At 40.0% G+C, this 21,269-nt stretch overlaps 1 protein-coding gene across 3 annotated transcripts in view; it reads right to left on the bottom strand.

The window, feature by feature from the left end:
* The window catches only part of b3glcta (beta 3-glucosyltransferase a), an 86,334-nt gene that overhangs the window by 2,313 nt on the left and 62,752 nt on the right, over positions 1 to 21,269 (bottom strand). For all 3 annotated transcript variants that reach the window (XM_050071957.1, XM_050071968.1, XM_050071975.1), the window contains 5 exons: positions 17,435 to 17,504; positions 14,580 to 14,693; positions 2,157 to 2,256; positions 1,574 to 1,693; positions 543 to 687 (listed from right to left, as the gene is read on the bottom strand). In XM_050071957.1, coding sequence (XP_049927914.1) covers positions 543 to 687; positions 1,574 to 1,693; positions 2,157 to 2,256; positions 14,580 to 14,693; positions 17,435 to 17,504 — 549 coding nt within the window. The remainder of the gene's footprint in view (positions 1 to 542; positions 688 to 1,573; positions 1,694 to 2,156; positions 2,257 to 14,579; positions 14,694 to 17,434; positions 17,505 to 21,269) is intronic.

The raw sequence follows: 21,269 nt of genomic DNA, 5'->3' as shown, positions 1-21,269 counted from the left end.
GCTGTCATTTTTCTTCTGTTTGCCAAATGGGACATATCATGGCTGTCAGAAATTCCTGATATCTTGTCTCAGAATTATTAATACAGAGATCTAAGATATGACTTAAACGCAGCATAAGCAGAAATCTAATCAGCTAGAAAAACTGCAAACAACTGTGAGGGTGTGCAGGGCCTCTAAATATATCAGATATTGGCCAGTTGTGTTGTCGACTACCATTAAGATAGAGGACTCCATCTATCTCTGGATGATTTGTCTGTAAAACCTGTGATGAAATCTGTCTTTCTTTGCACAGTTTATTCTATGAAATACATTGTGTATCTCACCACAAAATTTCCCCCTTAACTGAACAGGCATGAAAGAGATTTCAATGATTTTTCAATGAGCCAAAAAACCTATTTCCAGTGCATTTTGGTAAGAAAATATTCAGATGGTATTTTATCCCCTGCAAGAAAAAATAAATAAAAAAGCCGTATCAGTCCCAGCATAGCTACAAATACACAGAGGGAGACACAAATAATGCACTGTAAGAGTGTGAATACAACCTGGTGGAAGAGAGGACTGTGTGTGACAGGAAGTCCAAGGGCATTGAGACACATTCCCAGCACCATGTCATCTGGCGCGTCATTGCTGTAGCACTTACAGCCACTGTTAAGAAGCCGGACCACAGCCTCCCTGCTGAACACCATACTGCAGCGACACAGAAACATAAAAATAGATACATAACACAGCTGATTTAGCTGCTCTGTAAAATATCAGTGGAGAAGCAACTGTTGGAAATGACCAGAAAATAATAAGCATGCCTCTCAGCTGTCATCTTAAGGTTCAGCGTGCTTATTGTATTCAGCCGGTGAGAGGGTGAGAGAGAAGTGAGTGAAAGTGGGAATCAAGTGGAGAAAGAAATGTGGTTTTCTGTGAATCGGCTCTGCACAACAATGATGTGACATCTCTTTGAAGAGAGACGCAATTACACATGAAACAACAAATCCTGGGCTGCCAAGAAAAATTGCTCATTGCCACTCAAAACAGTTATTAGAACATATCACTATTGAGAAAACTGGCAGTTGCAGTGCTGTATAGTGTCAGAGTGACTCAAGTGTCCCTAAATAGAGTTTCTCACACAGCTCACTCACAGCTCAAGATTTATCTGTTGTGCAGCTTTCCTCCAGCACTGACAGCTGACATACAACTTGTGCTTACTGCCCACTTTTTCTTGCACGTAATAAGAAAATATGGATCTTTTAGGACTGTTATTTTTGTGCTATACATTTTCTTGCGGTAGTCAACAGTTTGTATGATGTAGTGTGAGTATTAAGCATTGACTCCCTGTCTCATCTTATCACCCAATGACCGTCTGTTTACTATATTTTGCATTGATTTATTCCACATTTCTATTGAGTATCTTTACTGTAATGCAGCCTACAAACCACAGTTTCCCTTAAGGGAGCAACACACTTTTAAATGGTTCATCTGTAAATTACAGATTACAGGGTTTCCATTTTCTTATGTTATAGTCCCTCTGCTGCATCTGTATCTTTCATCATTATTCCCCAAGCATCTGAGCTGCGAAACTCACCCTCCACCTCCCGTGATGTAGCTGTAGCCGCCTTGGCTCAGGCCATAGCCGTACCTCTCCCCGAGACACACTGGTTCTGAGGGGTTGTAACAGCTCAGCAAGACTTGCAGTCTAGAGAGGCTACAGGAACCACAGATCAAACTCATCACACACTCATCGTCATAGTACACACATGCCTGCGCATAGACACACATATGAAACTGTCCATTTAGAAGCTGAAATAACTGCTCTCCCTCAGGCACTATTACACATCCAGAGGCTTCCACATGAAGGGGCAACCTGACAGATATAAAGTGAAGCCAGCTGGACTTGAATTTATGTACTGGGCTTTTTAGATGTTCGACAGGATGGTAATATCTCTGGAACTCATTTTTCCCAAAATGACTCCATTCCAGGCGTTTCTCTCTTTCTCCGTGCAAACCTTTTCATGGCTGTGAGACAGAATCTGTTGCAAAATTTATGAATAAATGTCACTCAAACTTTGAGAAAAATGAAGCCATGGCATTTAAAGAATGAGACACTGTTAAAAAAAAGGGGGAGAAGCACCATGTTGAATACCTATTTCCAGATCATAATTACATACCTGATAAGTGTGTCGTCATCCACAACGAGGAGCCACTTGGTGTTTGGGACAGAGCTGCTTAGAAATCTTTGAAGGATTGCAAATGTTTTCCCACAGTGGCCTGCAAACAGAGACATGCTATCAATACACCGGCCTGTACATCTTAATCACATATTGACCATGTGCTGTATTCTGGTTTACAAAGATAAATGACCCTGTTATGGTAAGAAATGCACAATTGGGATAAGCAGGTATTAACATGCACACACACACCTGCATACACACAATCTAACATATAGGACAACTACTCAGCCACAAAAAGAAACCAGGAACACCGTCTTGTGGTTGTATGCCTCTGCAAACCAGTCAAGTTGCAGTTACAGTTTACATCCATGTCTGTCCAGACGCCTAAGTAACCACGACAGTTATCAATGCTTCAAATAGGCTATGGATGTTGCTACAAAGAAGCTACGTATTCTAAAACAAAAAAGCTTCACACACATCTTCAACCCAGCAGCACAGAAGATCTATACAATTAGCAGAGTTTCAAGGTGGACACCCATGACTAGTGTCACCAATTCAGTATCTGACCAAACGTCTCTCCTTCTGATCCCGAGTTATAACATTGAATAATGGCCAGAAAAGTGTTTTTGGAGAACATTATGATGTCACAGCGAAGCTGACCTTTGCCGTTTTAAAAGTAAAATGTCATTACATCATCATCTTATTAGACAATTGTATGAAATGTCATAATTAAGTTATGAATTCTTCAGTTATGGACAAAATGTTTTGTGAGGTCACACTGACCTTCGACCACCAAATTCTAATCTGTTCATCTTTGGGTCCAAGTGAACATCTGTGCCAAATTTGAGTAAATTCCCTCAAGGCCTTCATGAGATATTACAGTATGTTCATGAGAATAAGACAGACCCAAGGTCACAGTGACACTGACCTTTGACCACCAAATTCTAATATGTTCATCCTTGGATCCAAGTGAACATCTGTGCCAAATTTGAATACATTTCCTCAAGGGTTTCTTGAGATAATATGTTCATGAGAATAAGACAGATGCAAGGTCACAGTGACATTGACCTTTGACCACCAATACCTAATCAGTTAATTCTTAAGTCCAAGTGGACATTTGTGCTAAATTTAAAGAAATCTCCTCAAGGCGTTCTTGAGATATCATGTTCATGACATGAGGCGTAAGTATATATGGACAGACAACCCAAAAACATAATGCTTCGGCCATGGCTGTCACCAGCATGGAGGCATAAAAAGTGCAGTCATAAATATGTTAATGCTAAATGGTTTAAAAAAGGTGTCAGGCTCTCCAACGGTCACAATTAGTGAATACAAAAACAGCCACATTTCACCTAGAAGAAGACATTTCTTTAAGGCCCATATTTTTACGGCAGTAACCACAGCTCCATTCAGTTCAGTGAGGGAATGAATCTCTCAGCATGAATGGCTCCTGTGGGAATCTCGCCTGGGTAATGTTAATACTGTTCTCTAACTGATAAGAAAAAGAATCATTAGATGTAGCCCACAGGGCTTTATTTAAACAATATCACAACTATCAATTTGTTAATTAGACTTTCATTCTCTCAATAGCAGCCTTTGAGGAGGCAATGTAAATGAGTGGGACTACTGTGCCCAGACCTAACAAGGCTGCATCACAAGTTACAAAGTGTGAACAAGGAGAGATTCTGCATTCTGCTCAAGGACAAAAGCAAACGTGGCTGTAGGCGGACACATCAGCCACTGCAGTGATCAAACAAGTGTCAGCCATTCAAGGGGCAAAAATGACTTTGCCACCTTTTTAAGATTCGCATTGTACAGCACTGAAGAAAATCTTTTGAATGTTAGGATGTGTCCTCTGGAGCTTTGAGAAATGGGAGAGAGCTGTTGTCTACATTCTGGCATCTCAAAGAAATAATAAGGTATGTTTGGCATGATGGGCCAGAAAGATCAAACTTTTACTCTGGCATGTTTGACATGACTGCCAGATGGAACAAAATGTTCTGCCAACTCCTGAAAACAAAAACGGTGATGTGGTAGTACATAACAAATACAAGGAACCCAAAGAAATATACTCATCAGAATCCAAATATCTGCACACCATCAGGACTGAGAGCTGAGACATGGAAATCCCTGGTGGCAAGCATCACAAAGAATACTGAGGCCCTACTGTTTTATTTATAAGGCACCCAAGGTGTTTTTTTCCCCCTCGTATCTGAATATAGAATAAGTAAGGACACCTTGAACTGCTGACAGGAATAAAATCCAAAAATGCACTTTTAGAGGCAGATCTCCAGACAAGCCTGGTAATCTTATTTCTAGTTGGAGGACGTAAGTGAGTCACGTTCAGGGGCCTGGAAGGATGCGGTAGCTTCTCTGCTCATGTCTCATACAGTACATATCATTAAAATGTCAGCACAAAAGAGAGTCTTACCACTGCTACATATGCTTGAGCATAATATCATATTAAGTTCATCAAGTGTCTTCTGTCACCGGGTCTTTGTTCTTCCACTGGAGGTAAGTACAAGACACTTGACCATGAATTGTTTGATTACTTAGGCTACTTGATAAAATTCCTCTGCCATTTTCGCATTTCAGCCTCTTGCATCATCCCCCCCCCTCACTTGCTCTATCATGAATATGACATTTTTTTAACCTCAGACTGTTGAGTTTATTGTTCCACTTTCAAAATACATATACTGTAAGGCTTTTGTGTTTTTACCAGACTTCATATTTTTCTTTATGACTACAAATGGCACTAAGATTACCCAGAAAGTTTAAAACAGGGTCAAAGCTGGTTTCTAGAGGTAACCAAGTGCATGTATTTTATAGTTAAAATAGTCTTTAGGTCAGTTGTCAGCTGTCAAAGTATGTAACAATAAGTAATAACTCAAAATTATGCACCGTAAACACGAGGTGAAGGAGAGTGATTGCACTCAACTTTGGCTATCAGAAACAATAAGTTCAGTATTTTATTAAACTTGAAGGGCATTCAGAGCATAGACCCTGCCAGAGCCAAATGCCCTATCTCACAATGTAAACAACAGTGTAAATTTATCTGCGCTGTGATTTGGATCTGCTCCAAAATTTAATGGTTTCTTCTTTGGCCCATGCTACGCCCTTACACCAATTTTCTGAAAATCACGTGAGTAGTTTTTCCGTAATCCTGCTGACAAACAAAGAACCTGAGCCAAAAATATTACCCCTTGGTCTTGGTAATAACAGAATTTAACATAACATTACAGTCACCTCGAGTCACCACCCTTTCTGACAAGGGAAAACTGATAGTCAATTAATTACTTTAGTTTTGAAATCTGCAGGCTGCTATGGAGTTCTTGGCCAAGGTATACAGTGACCGTCATACTTCATACACTCACAAATCACTTAATGTTTATAAAGAGCGATTAACTACACAACTTAACTACTTAATGGACCAATAAACAAATAAATGATGAATAAATGAGAACAATTAATACAACAATTAACAATTCATGAATGAAACCATGTCGACCAGGTTAAACATGTAAATCATATCTTTGATATTTACCAGTTAGATAGCGTTTTAACCTATCAATGCACTGTTTGAGAAGCACCGGGGAAGAGTGTAGAGCAATTCAGTACTCATTCTAATTTTAGGGGAGATCCTTGTTTTGGTGTATCACATTCATTTCTTAAAAAGTCTAGCATTAACAAAAATGTATTGTTTCATCCGACGGTTCTGATGGACAGATGAGAAGTTACAGTGGAGGGAGCGGCAGCAGGCCCTCCTCTGGCACACCTGGGCATTTTTGGAAAATGTCGGCTCCCGCATGGCTAACTCGACTGGAGTCAGTACCTCGATCCATCTTTCTCAGCAGGCAGCTGGATCAACATCTCACCCTCCCTTCAGCTGGGGTTGTTGTGGCAGCTTTGCCAGACCTTTTTCATTTCAGAGTGTTTTTTTAAGTGTCTTTTCTTTCAATAGTTGCTGGTTTCTGGCAAACTGGAAGATTGTGCGGTGCGGGGTGGGGTGGGGGGAGCTGCGGAGCTGCAGTCGTCATTTCTGCAGTTCACAAGTCAAGAACAAGGAACAGGAACAGAGGTCCAAGCCAGAGAACAAATGTGTGAATATTGGAGTCTTTGTAGTTTTATAGTCAGGTCAGGGCTTTAGCAGAGTTTCTGGTGGGTGCAGACTTAAACTGACGGGTCATAGGCAATGGATTGGAAGAGCAGCAATAGGAGCAAGAGCAAATTTAGGCAAACTCAAGAGCGAGCAATCTGTGGGTGTGATCTAATAGACTGTGGCCCAGGGCTCTGATGTCACTGATGTGAAATGCCGGTCCCATCAGTAAAACTCCCTGGTTTGATTCTTTCATTTTTATACGATTAGAATTAATATCACTTGCTTTGCATGTTTAATTCTTCAATATCTGAACGGTGGGCTCTCCCACTTGCAGAACAGTACCAAAGGAATGCAGGAAGGGGAGAACTGTGTATAAGTATCATTTGGAGGAGGAGGGCTGACAGCTCCCCAAACTTCAGTGTCATTCCTGCCACAAAATCAACATGTTAACACAAAGTTTTGTTACGGATATTAGCTTGGCATAAAATATCATTTTAAGTTCATTTAATTTACCTACCTACCTACCTACCAACGATGGGTCAGGTTTTTTTTTTTTTTTAAAACCCGCACCAACCCGACTTGTTATGAGAGCCAAAAACCGGATAACTGAAACCCTGAGCACAGCAGCACTGTTGATAAAGATTCTTGCTGTGTGGTTGAGAGAGACAGGAAGAGAAACAGAGAGAGGGGCAGAAAAGGTGAGCGGTGGACTATTGTACAATGTTTTTGTAAGTTACTGAAAACTTATTCAGAGCGCTGCTTTGACTGACACTCAATGACCTACCCGTCTGAAACCTGCAATATTTTCTAACAACCATCTTACCCAAACCACCCGACCCACAGGTTGCGGGTGGACTACGTCGTCAAATACCTACCCATCGATCAACCTACCTACTGACCTACGTACCTAACTGGCCACAAAACCATCCACCCACCCACCAACTTACCGACAGACCACTCTACTTACCTATCTACCTACCCACGCACCCACACACCTATCTACAAAGCGACCTACCTACCGACATTAATGGCTGCTTTTCCCCCCCAACATCTTGTTAGCAAGAATTTTTATTCTGCTTTTCTTTAGAGAAAAACATTGCCTCAAATTTATTAGCGACCTTGAAATTCCAAACATTCTCTTTAGAAATACTGTATATAACAAACATTAGTGACACACAGTTTAAAGACTTTGCTCTCAAAGCACAAGCGATTCAGTGGAATCAATGAAGTCAGTGGAAGGTAAAAAAAATAAAGAATAATGGTTGTGACTACAGATTCCTGACATATTGATGCCTGTTGACTGTTGATGAACTCCACGGCAGCTCTCAGCAATCATTAGCATAAACCTTGAGGACTTGGAAAAGGAACAGATAGAAGAAACAAAGAAGAAAAAGAAAAGAAAAATCTATGTTTGTCCTGACTTTATCTCAATTTCAGTCTAATAAATTATTCAGTGTCACGTAGCTATTTGGCACCGAGGGATAGATAAACTGCATATTTTTCATTTGACCTAGATCATATATCATTTCAATGTATGCTAATCTTACTACTGTAGTGGCCAGTGGCTATACTCTGTATTCCTATGTGACTGACACAAGATACAATAAACATACAATTTAATACTCATTTTCTGATTTTTTTTCATGGTGTTATTTAATCAAGGACTAATATAAACACACAGTGTGTAACTTCTGCAGATAAGGGGTCTCTCATTCAAAACAAATACAAAAGACACTCTTTGATGATGTCGTGAAGTAGCGCTGGATCCTCGGAGTTGACTTCATTGTTAAATAACCACCAAACACAAGCCCTCTGATGCGAGTCACGCAGAAGTCGTGTTGACGGACGAGTTAAAGTGTTTTATTCATGGTCTGTTTAGTTATGTTTATTCAAGTTATGTCATTTCATTCTCATAAAATAGCGTCAAGTAACATAAGGTAACGTAAGGTTAACTTGCTAACTTACCACTTATTTCCTTAACATGAGATGGATCGACCACCCATACAGCTATACTGTAGATATTGTTATGTGGCGAATTCAATCATGGGGTACTCCAGCGTTATCCGTGGTCAAAACAATCATACTAAAGATAACTTTATGAGCACATTGAAAGTTATTACTTTGCCATACATATTGGCTTTGTGGCAGACATGAGCCACTTGCCATTGTCGCAAATCGTAGTAAGCTGGATCAATATTGAATTAGGTCTCTACTGGATTACTGCGTTGCAGAATGGCATGCAATTAATGACAAAAAATATGCCGTGTGGCAGAAAATGCTGTATTACTGTTATTGAGTATAATTCTGTGAAACTGTTCATTCCTTCCTCACTCTTTGACATATTGTCTGGTGTTTTTGTTTCCCTGGAAGTTAGAGTAAATAGAGAGGGTAACCAGGATATGATGCCATCGACAGGCGACTAAATGAAACACACCTTTATCTTCAATAAAGTCACAGACTTCTGTGATTTATGGATTTTTATTATCACTTAGGATAAATCAATTTATAACATAGGGCTAGTTGTGTAAAACATTTTAATGCAGTTTTTTTTATTTATTTTTTTACATCAGACTCTGATACTACTGTAATCCAATCTACTGTATGAATTCCAGGATGTAAATGACATAATGAGTGGTCTGTCTGATTGACTGTATGCACAGTTACTAAACTGAGAGTAGTTTCAGTATCTGGCTGCCTACCAATCTTGAAAAAATCCCCCTGCCTTGATGATGGACTGTGGATTGCTGCCAAACTTCCAACATTCAATTGTTGTCCCCCGAAAGTAAAAAATACTGGCATGCAGTGGAAGGCAAAGTTAAAGGAAATGAGACATTTTTTCCAAGATGATCTATGAGAAGGAATTATCCAACACTGGCTTCAGAAAATACTAACATTATTTATCTGTTGAGAGAAGCTGAGCTGTGGCTCTTTCCTGGAGTAAGATATCAAACCTGCAAGCAAGTTACACCAACTGGGTTAGGTAACGTGTCGAGTTATGCAAATGAGCAGGTTTGAGAAGCCAGACAAGTTCCACTTAATATTTTTCTGTCATGGCATAACCAGCTGCCAGCCTGTCAGCTTGGCAGTATGCAAACTGTGAATGAGAGCGCACATCGTCTCTTGCCCTGACCCTGGTATCTGTCGCAGGGAGGGAGAATATCATGACAAACATTTAAAAATCTGGAATATTAATATTGCTCTGCATTTATCAAATCTTCAGCACAGAAAAGGTTAACACTTTGCTACAGCTGAAACAAACAGTCAATTAATGGATTGATATTTCAAGATATAATGCCAAACATTTGCTGGTTCCACCTCATCAAATGTTAGGATTTCATGTTTTTTGTCAATCATAGTAAAATTAATATCTTGGACTTAGTCCACTAGGCTTGAAATAACTATTTGAATAGAAGTCCTTGGGCTGTGGGAAATCTATAACAAGCATTTTTTCCATTATTTTCTGACATTCCATAGACCAAATGCTTAAACTGAGAGAATGATCAGCAGATTCATCGACAATGTAAATTATCAATACTTGCAGTGTCGTTATCTACCTTATCTAATGTAATCTAATGCAATCCACATGAACAACTCTGCAATACACCTTGTCAAGGCTGCAATGTTTTACTCTGGTTCAGTTTCATGTATGACCATTTTCAGGTTTCAAATGAACATGTTGTACTGGACTCTATTATATTCAGTGGTTTTTCTATATTCTTTGTCTGTCATATGTATAAATGCAGGTGGATTGGTCCTTAAAACACCTTTCTGTATGATGCAATCTCGTTCAACATCAACAATAGGATGAAAATCAGGTAATCAGTAAGTCAATACAGGTACACAACATTATTATTATTTTATTATTTATTGAAGTAAACAGCTGAAGAAATGCAGCAGAGAGAGGTCGAAGCTGTGGCTGCATGAGCCCTGCAAGAGGATATGGCTGACAGGAACCCTCCAGAACCTGAGCTGTCGAGTGCAAACAATGGCTGGTAATGCCTTTGCTCATATTGCCCTTTGATGCCAGTAGAAACAGAATAATTCTGCTGACGTAAATTTCACGGTGGGCAGTTTTTGATGGATACTGTCGCAGACGCCAACGCCAACTCCAAAAGAGCTTCTATGTGCCTTTCCATGAATAAAAGTTTTACTCGGACAGCGTTGTGCTGGGGACCTTCTCCAGGATCCTAACAATACGTAAACTGGAAAAGACAATAAAGACCAGCAGGGCCAAGAGGGCAGATGACCACTGGGAGAGCATTTCTGTCACCTAACGCTTTGGGTGCCTACATGCTGGTACATGTAGGCACTGCTGGCATGGCTCCTCGAGCAGGAGAACTCAGCCTTCTCGGTCAATATGGCACACAGTGAAGAATGAGACAACATTTACCACCAACACTGATTGGACATCCACATAAAAGGTGTATTTTGTAGGGGTGTAACAATCCATTGATCTTGATCAATGTATCAATTCAATAAGCAATGATCCAGTATCATCCGTGCAAAGTGAAAACATCAATCCAAAGCATCATCTTTAACATAAGCCTTTATTTTGAAATTCTGTGTCACCATCAAACAGCACCGGGCAGATAATGCTGAGCAGCCACGAAAGACGATGAGGATATCGTTATTTACTCAAGAATAGATCAGCAGGGTAGATATATTTTTGATTTTGGCAAAAATGCAGGTCAAAAGACAAAGTACTTGTCACATGTAAACAACGCTATTACAAGATAAAATACACAACGTTCTTGTCTGGCCAGGATTCTTACTCCACTACCTTCTCACTACGGCAACATCAACATTAACTGCTCTGTTTCAACAATGTTAGACAAAAACAAACGTCCATGCAGACTGAAATTCAATAATGCTGATCTTTCAGGAAATGCAGCAACTTAAACCAATGGTAAGTAAGAAAGGTAATCCATCCATCCATTTTCATAACCGCTTATCCTCTTGAGGGTCGCGCGGGGGCTGAAGCCTATCCCAGCTGACATTAGGCGAGAGGCGGGGTACACCCAGGACAGGTCGCCAGACTATCACAGGGTTAACACATAGAGACGGACAACCATTCACACTCCCATTCACACCTACAGGTAATTTAGAGTCACCAATTAACCTATCCCCACCCTGCATGTCTTTGGACTGTGGGAGGAAGCCGGAGTACCTGGAGACATGGGGAAAACATACAACTCCGCACAGAAGGGCTCGAAACAGGAACCCTCTTGCTGTGAGGTGACAGTGCTAACCACCAAACCACTAAAGTAATAATAATGTAATTTGTTCGGTTATGAGAAAAGGAAAAGTTAGTCGCTAGGTTAATTAATGCAATAAAAAAGTGCTTTAGCTGATGATGGGTGACTACAATTGTTTTGTCTATGAACCTTGGCAGTTATTATTCAGCTGAATTTTATTCTTTTGCTAAAAGTTGTTATTTTATGGCTGCTGGGAGAAGTTTGCCTTCAGGGCTTTAAGCCAGATAGCTCTGAAGTTTTAGGAAAAAGGTCATGGTTTGGGTCAAAATGAAAGATAACTTATCCCATGTACTGCTTTATGTGTATGAGTTGAGTCACTTTAAAGTAAACTTTATTGCACTTCACCAGTTACAATTATTTACATTATTCATGTGCTGTTTTCATCTTCAGTGGCCAAAAACAAAAAAGAAAGGGTTGGCAGCTTCTTCTGTAACCGACTGTGTTAAATGGGCATATGATATCGTGCCATATCGATCGCAGGCCCCTGAACTGAATCAGATCATACCGTGGCAGAGTTTGTGATATGGGCAAATATTGAAAAGTTGTTCAAAGAATAATGATAATCATGTCGTAAAGAAAGTGTAAACTCAACAACTCTTTTACTGCACTACCCCTGTACAGCATGAACATTTTCCACCTACAGTTAACCCCAAGCAGTCATTAACTGTATGATATAATCATTTCTCAGGGATTTTAACATTTGTTTTTAGCTCCTTTTTTAGGTTTAAATTTAAAGCAGGCTGGTTTCAGCCAAACGTGGCCTGACTCCAAAAAATTACCCATTAGTGATGCGCTGTAAGCTGCAGAGTGGCACTGGGTGGCCCAGCGGATTGTCCTGTCACCTTCTTTTTATTCTGCCCATATCAGACCTCCAACTCCATATAGGTGTGCCATCTCAAGACGGCATTTAGTTATGGCTCTACATCATTGCAACAACCAGTCTACTGTATCCTGGCCACACTAATTCATCTCATCAAAGTAAACTACACAAACATTTGCATTCACTGGTGGCATTCAACTGATATGAACAGAATATAACAAGAAGCAGACTGGAGAAAAGACAGCTTGAATGGTCTAACTCTTCACAGACCAACAATACCTAGTCACAGTGTAAAGCTCCATCACTGCTGATTCCTGCTGCTGTCATGTGGTTAACTGAGAGGGATAACATCATTCTGCATGTTACATCAAGGTTTGTTTCTGATTGTAAGTGACATAAAAGTTTGAAATCTGATTGAAATCTGACCTGAGCAGCTGGGGTGAGACACAACTTCAGAAGTCTGATTTAACTTTCTTTTATCTGATCAAACTTCATTAGATTAGATTTGTAAAAATCTATCCTGATAACGTTTGATTTAAAAAATCCAAGGTGATGACTCCAGCGAGGATACAATTTGCCTGACATCTGGGAGCACTGACAGTCGGTGCAAAAAGAACTATCTGTAGTTCAGTGTCAGGCAAGCAAAGGAGCTGGTAGTGGATTTGTTACAGAGCGAGAGGCAGTCGAGACCTGTCACTATCCACAACGAGGAGGTGGAGATGAGGTGGCCCTAAAATACAGGGGGTTGGTTGTACATCAACAACTGGACAGATAACAGAGTAATTTTACCAGAAAAGGTTGACTTTAATTCCTGCAAAGCTTAGCTCTGCAACAGACTCTTGTGCATGTTCCAGCAAGTAGCCAGTGGCAGTTTGCATCCTTCACTGCCTCATTGCAAAGAGGTCCCTGTTAAAGAGCTGAGCTGCCTGGAGACAGTAACTGAAGGGAGGCTGGAGGCTAAACCCAGACTCTTTCAAATAACAACCTTCACTCCTCCTACAGTGGACTAAAAGTGGCTGCAGCCGATGCATCATCCCATTAAGGTGCAGCATGAGAGTATTTGGGTGCCGTTTTGTGCCAACAACCATCAGACTGTAAAATAATTTGTGCCCAAAAGGCCACTGGCTCAGGCAACCAGGAGGGTGCTGAAGCAGAGAGCTACCGCTGTCTTTACAAACTACCTTGGATTGCTTTGAGCGGTCTGATGCTCCACGTACATGCTCTGGTACTTGTTTCTGATTATCATGCATTATGCATTTTTAGCATCCAGCATCCACCTCAGGAGAAGCTGAGGGATGTTGTTGGGGTAAAGCTTCTCCTGAGGGATCACCACGCTCTGAGACCAGCTGGGGGATGTGTTTTCTTTCCAGAAAAGCCTGGACTGTTCCAGGGTCTCCCAGTCAGCCGTATCCAGTGCACCTATAGGGAGCCAACTTTGGGTGTTGTTACCAGGTGCAGCATCTTAATGCAAAGGAACAGTGGTCATTATCCTCTGAACTCTACTATAATATGAACTGAAAATGCTGAAGATGTCTTTTGCATCATTTTGAATATATTTCCTCAAACTCTAATTCCAAAAACTATGATAACATTTAGGAGTGTGGGTAGAATTGAAGTTAGGCCCTGTGGATTTCAAGGAATACTAGACTTTAAAGTAAGTATACTGGCTTTCTTGCAGGAGCTCAAATGAGAAGATTGATACCACTCTCATGTAAGTGTGGTATCAATCTTCACCCAACTCTTATCAAGAAAGCCTTGAAACATGTTTACAAAATGACCACCTTTACCTTTTAACAACACTTGGCCCCTGCTATAACATTTTGTAAAGAGAGAAGCAACAGTGTGTGGCAAAGTTAAACAGGTTACAGCGTGCCTCGGTTAAAAGTAAACTACTACAAGTGATGAACTAAAGTAATGTCAAATCATCCTGCCCAGCTCTTAAAATAAAAATCCGGAGCAAACATTTCATTAAATACTGACAGCCCTGCAGTCTGTGGAAATCAGCGGGGGATGTTGGCCAAGCTTCTGGTGAATAAATACAGTTTATAGCTCAGTCAGAGAGAAGCTCCTCAGATTCAAGAACAAACAGAAGGCACAGACCCATTCATCACCTCAACATTATTCTGAGAAAGCATGCAAAAAAAAAACCATTTTTGTTGTAGCTTTAATATGCAGCTGACCCTGCACCATGACCCAAGGCCAATAACTATATCTGAAGGGGTTTAGCCTATAAAAGCAGCACTTACCTCTTTCAGTATTTGGAACTCCTAAATTAATTGTTGGTATTGAAGTATCAGCATAGTCACTGTAGTACTCTAAAAAGAAGGCATCCTTTTCCCACGTCTTCTTTATCACTGGAACTAGAGCAAAGGGGAGAAAAATCAATAGTGTTCACTAAGTTTCACAGCAAGCAGACCTTTGCTTCACTGTACTGTAAGCTTCCCTAAGCAATGGTTGTTTCATATTTATTACAATACATGGTTTCTCAAATGTTTTTAGTAAAATTTTCTATTTAAGAGCACTGAAAAGGTTTCTAAAGAAATAAATCATCAACTGAGACAAGATGGACTAAAAGTAAAAGAGAGAGAAAGAGAGATATTATGTGGCTTTCATCCTCTGACCTCGCTGAAGATGGATTTAAAAAAATAAGCAGGAAATATCAGAACTTAATGCGTTCCACTAGTCATATTAATGGTTATAAAAATAAATACAAATCACAACACTTTTACACACTGTCAAACAAAAAGCACACTCCTCTATCTGAGCTGCCTTTTTTTTTTTAAGTTCCTATAGATTTGAGTGGGATCTGCCTGATGAGATCTTGAGGTTTTGTGATGCGTTACTGGGTTGACGAGGCGAGAGTATGTGAGGGCTGAGAAACACAGAATACCCAGAGATCTGCAGCAGCAGTAGCAGCTCCAGGCAGTGTTCAACTCTCATAAATCAACAAAAGTGAATCAGAGTGGCATATCTAACACTGAAAGAATGAACCAAAAAACAAAAAGTTGAGTTGGCTGGCCTTCACTGCCTCTTAGGGCTCTCAGAAACTGACAACTGAACTCATGAAGAACAGTGAGTACAATTAGGTTCCTGATGCCACCCTGCTGTTTTCTATCACCACAGTGACATTATGTAAACCAAACTAGACCTAAGTGCATCATGCAGGGCAGATGTTGATTGCCTGTCGGACTGTAGAAGTCAATCAATAGATGTTATGGAGCAGTTTGAAAACAGACAAGCAACCTACACATCTTAGAACAAAACACAACCTACACAACAAACTTTGTGAAAAAGACAACATATAACTTAATAACCTTTATATGAGACTATTGGTTTAATTACAGAATGACAAAAGATACTGAGATATATTACAGTTTTTGCAAAAATCACAGGAAATGGGTGAATGTACTCAATATAAGTAATACCTACTGTAAGACTGCACTACATTACTGTACTACTATACTCAACACTGTACTACACCATTACATATGCATGTCACAACCTTTACTTAAGACTGTAATGTAACAGAGGCACAACACTTTTCAATTTTACACTTAACACTGAACAGGTCTACCGGCACAGGCTCAGGGGGCCAAAGTGTTAGGGGGCCCCTTGCCTTCACCTGCAAAATGTCACTCAAATCAACAAGTACTGACCAGGAAGAGACAAAAAAAAGACCACAGAAAGATGCAAAGGAACCGCAAAGAGACACAAAATAACTACAAAAGGGGAAAACAAGCACAAAAAGACACAAAATGACGATAGAGACACAAAAACCACACACTCAAAAAACGCAAACACCATAAAGTTTGTGTGTTTTGTTTCAATGTAGGAAAGGTGGTGGGGCTTTTTGCATATCTATGCCCAGGGGCCCGTTGTCTCATAATCCCCTCATGATTATTTGTGTTATATGCTATTTCTATTTTGTTTTCTTACATTTTATATATTTATATATCTATACCTGTATGTGCCCCATGTAGGAATTAAATGTGGGTCATTAGTTTTGGTTCTCTTCTGTTGTGTGTGTTATGTGTGGGTTGTTTTTGACAGAATAAAACCCAACAAACCAGGCCAAATGAAACCAAGGACAAGGAACAATTTTTCCCAACTTTCCTTTGTTGTGTTTCAAATGTGCAAAATCTACACAGTGCCACAACTAATGGATATCTTTGTTTTTTCGATGGCATAGTTCTTCCACTGTTGCGGCATGAAAACTGTGAGTAAAAACAAAATATTGAGCTATGAAGAGTGAATCCTTTATACTGTAGCAGTAACAGAACCAGTGGAAGCTGTTATACAAAAAAGAGAAAGTAAAGAAAAACACTGCAACCACATCAGAAAATTCACTCTATTTCTATATGAACTCTACAGTAATTCATTAAGTAGATGAACGTGTATCTTCACGTCTATAACACTGCTTTTGTACTATATAATCAATACAGATGAAGAAGATGAAAAAGCCTTAACACTTAGTGACATCGTAAATTAAACATGCAGCTCTTTCATGTCTATTGCTTATTGATCCAAGCTAACCTTTGATATATAAATCTAATATTCATTTTCATCTTGTCTATATTTGAAACTGATAATGGCAGCGTGCCAGAGGAAATGGTAATTAAGGTAATTAGTGCAATTACTTCTCAGGAACAATCTTTGAATGTAGTGTACAATTTGTCTGATCCTCTGAAATAAAATCTGCAGTTTGATCTGCACACTGAACCTGCTACATTTTTATCAGGTTAGAAAAGAAGCAGCTTAATGTCAAGCAGAGCTTACAAATAAATGGCTTAACATCAGTAAGTGATTTCTTAACATCTGCGGGATTGTTGGATGATCGTGCATTTCCAGCATCAAGGGGGGCACACAGCTAAGTACTTCAAGGTATTTTTTTTTTTTTTAGCCTCAATACTATCAAATCCTTTCAGACATGACGGTGGAATAATTTAGTCAACGACTCAATTATGATAATGAGGGAAAGCTCTTATACAGTCACACATGTCAAAGGTAAAACAAACCCATTACGAGTTAACAACAGGACATAAGCTTGTGCCATTTAAAGGGAAATTGTGCATCTTTGGTGGATTCTGTAAGTGTGACTTACCTCTTTCACTGTGAAACTTCTTACACGTTTTCACAGCAACAAATATATCTTCTTTGTTTACAGGCTCCCCCTGTGATGAAAACAGGAGACATGAATCAACCAAGTGCTCGCATGAACATACCACATAAATCATATATCTATTTCATATGCGGCCAAATGGTTGAAATTGAGTTTTTCAGGCAATGTTAAGTGTCTAAGTGACAAGTGGGCGTTGTTATCTTCGCAGTGAAATTAGAATTGGATATTTCTGTAAATGGTCTGAGGTCATTTGGCCCTCTGATTGTCTTTGGCTCTCCCTCTGAAACTAAAGACATACAGCCGCTGATAACACTGCAGCATATGTAAAAAGTTCAGCACTTTATGCTGAATTGGGTGTACATTTGCAAAATGTAAAAGCCTTGGGAATAAAAAGACAAGTAACAAGTGAGACAGCGAAGGATGATAGATTAAACGAGAAAGAATATGAAACTGAAAATGGAGCATCTCTGTGTGCACGTCTGAGCCCTTTGTTACCACATACAGTCCAAGACGGAAGAGGCTGGAATGTTTTTTTTTTTCACCAGCTCAAACAGTCACACAGAAAGATTCACTAAATCAACAACAGACAGAATGCATTAAAAATGTACGCTACATTAAAAGTGTCATCGGCTGCTGCACAAACCATCACTTTTCCAAGAACATTTGTAGACAGGACGTGATGTACAGTAACCGTCTCTTACACCCAGATGAAGCCTGAGCATCACATTAAAACCAAAAGCCGGACATTTTAACAATAATATACAAATAAGGGCTGCATTTAAGGCTTATTTCAATTATTTTACTTACTTACTGTTAGGAAACAAATGCTTTCTTACACAGCCAGCAGTTACAGAACAAAATTAGTTTTCGTTTGGAGTCTAATATTAAATCTCTTTTAGTTATGTTTTTGGTCTTAAACAGCTCCAGAAGTAAATATCTGGCTCTTCAGCTAATAAATGCTCCACTCAGTTCCCCAGCTTGTCACTAACTGTGTCTTGGGACAGACTGTCTAAAGTTTAAAGTGTCTTTATTATCCCTTATAGGGAATTGGTTAGCAGCAAGGATTCCTATAAAACACTCTAATAATGATGGACAACAAGAACAGCACATAGTTTACAGAGTGGTTCAGAAGCGTCCAGGTCAAAAATGAAGTTAACAATGTAAGAAATCAGTGCAAATTAGCAATCTACAGACAACAGGTAAATACTATCTACCATTCAATATTTGAGTGACAGCAGGGATGAGGAAACATTATAACAGGCACTTTAAAAGGATGACCTGAGCGTGGCAGATCAAACTCTAACCAAAGGGGGAGGTCTCGGCACTCCAGAAGAGAAGCAGTGTTCCTGAGCATCTGCTTGTTCTGTAGGTCTGACAACTGGGCTTGACTCTGACCTGAAATCTTACCAGACACTCTGATAAAGCTACTGAGCCTGGTTTTGTTGGTCAAAGTCAAATTCTCATACCAAGCAACAATGTAACATTAGGACTGATTTCATAAATTGTCTATGAAAGAGAGCCGATATCTTCGTAGGTTTTTTTGATATTTTTTTTTGGCTGCAAACAGCTGTGTGCTGCTTATGCAAAAAAGACAAGTGTTATTGAACCAAAACAGTAAAGCTTTGGGTCCAACAGCTAAAAAATGAGCTGAAACTTACAGTAAAGCTCTGTAAAACCAAGGGGAGCCTCAGATTTAGGTGATGATTCTCTGTAAGTACTGGCGAGTACGTGAGTCCATGCATCGATCTGATTCCACATAATTTATTAATCAACTTTAAAGTAGTATCACACCCGGATTAAAGGGCGGTTTTCTCGGAAATCAATTCTTAATCACTGCTACTGCTCTAAAACAGTAGCCTACACAGCAAGTTGCACTGTGCTACCACCAGCAACCACTGTGTTAGAGTGGTGAAGACAAATTGATGTCCAGTGAATAGTGTAACTTAAAGGAGCTATATGAGACTAAGGAATAATGTTCAGATAACATACTGATCTCACCGACAACAATAGTACAGCCAGAATATTTGCATTTAAAAAAATTTTTTACAGTCTGCAAATCATGTTTATGTTTTGAATTTTGGCCTGTTGCGCCACCCACCGCCGTCTACCAGTCACGCAGTCAGTAGAGTCTCAGCATCAGTTACAGTTACAACTGAGCTACAATGGCTGACGGTGCGACTAAACCCAAACGACCTCATTTTGATTCCCAAAAACGCCAAGACAAAACTTGAGGCAAAGCGAGGGTCTATATAGGAGATGCTTTTGAACGGTGGAGATGGTTGAAAGCAAAGAAGAATTTGAAATCGGATGTCGAAGTGGCTACTCTTCTCCTCCACAGGTAAGCTTTAGCCAAAGTTGGCTAACTAGCATCATAGCTAGACGGGGATGGACATTTCGAATACTTTCAACTGTTATTCATTTTCGATCATACATTGTAGGCCATGTGCAGGTGGGTCATCAACCCGACTGATGTTTTTGAGAAACAAACGTTAGCAGCACGGCAAGCAGCATTAGCAGTGTCCCAGTACATAGCATTAGCAGCCAGCTCCTCCTCCGCTGTATCCCGGCAGCAGCGTTAGCAGCAGAGAAGCCAGTGTTGGGCGGACACAACTCGCGGCAGTATTTTGAATTTGAGTGCAGTAACCGTTTTGGCCACATTCTTACATACGGCGCCTTTAAGCTGTTTGCAAAGTGTCAAATTAGATAATAAAAGAAAGTTCTGTAGCATTCATTCTCTCTATTCATGTTTTACAAAGCCATGCCATGCAAGAATGATAGCAATCATTTCCAGTCCGTACAGGGTTAGTAATACACAGCTGTAATTCTTCTTTTTAAATGCAATGGTATTGAATAGGTAGTCAGTATAGGCCGATAGGCAAGTTCAAGGATCAAGGATCAAAAGGAAAAAAAGGTATCTGAACATCTCCAGCTGCACCGACTGCTATCCACACAACTGTCAGACAGACAAGCAGCACCTCATTCAAGTATTACAGGACTGAGTGTGTAGGCAAAGACACTCTGTTGACCTAAGACCTAGAAAACCGCAGTGAGGCTCAGAATACATTCTTATTATGAGCTCTACTGCTCTCTTTCAGTTTTCTCATCAGACCTCATTCTCTGTTTTTGTTATTTCTACTCTGTTTTACTCATTTTACAAAGTGACTCATGTCTGATACAAATTTGAACAAGCATCTGTCCTGAAATGTCCGGCATGCAGAGAGCAGCGACATCACAATAAGTTTATTGCCTGAAATAGAAAAAAGACATGTTTTGCTGCCGCGGCCACTTTGTTGATTGTCATCCTTCGCCTCCTTGAATCTGCCTCTTGAGGCTCTTGACTCTTTGTTGACACTGCAGCCAAGTGCGGCTGTGGCCCCCGCTTGGCAATTTGTCTTGCAAGTGTTTCGAACACTGGCCCGATTACGATACGTCCCCTCTTGTTTAGTCTGAATGGAAACTTCTCCCTGAATACTTATTAAACCTGTGACCTTCATGTTTCTCCGCTGTGCTGCTCGAGACTCTGTCTTGTTTTCTGGTCAAATGAATGCCGTTTTATGAGGATGGTGATTTCCATTGGGAGGCGAAAACCACATTAATATAACTCTGACAATTCAGACTGCGAAAAGCACGGATTAGAATCTCGACCACATGTGCACACGCAGTATGTGGTTTGAATCACAAACAAAAGGGAAAAAAAGATCAGATTGGATTTTTTTCTGTCAAAACTAAGAAGGGAAGGAGGAGAAATCAGAATTGGGACACTTTCTTCTGCAGCTCTCTCATCCCAAATTCAACTCGCCTCACCCACTCTCAACAC

The sequence above is a fragment of the Epinephelus moara genome, chromosome 2 (assembly GCF_006386435.1).
Source record: "Epinephelus moara isolate mb chromosome 2, YSFRI_EMoa_1.0, whole genome shotgun sequence".
NCBI classification, from domain to species: Eukaryota; Metazoa; Chordata; class Actinopteri; order Perciformes; family Serranidae; genus Epinephelus; species Epinephelus moara.
The sequence above is the reverse complement of the archived record's forward strand: the minus strand, read 5'-3'. Positions and strand labels throughout refer to the sequence as shown.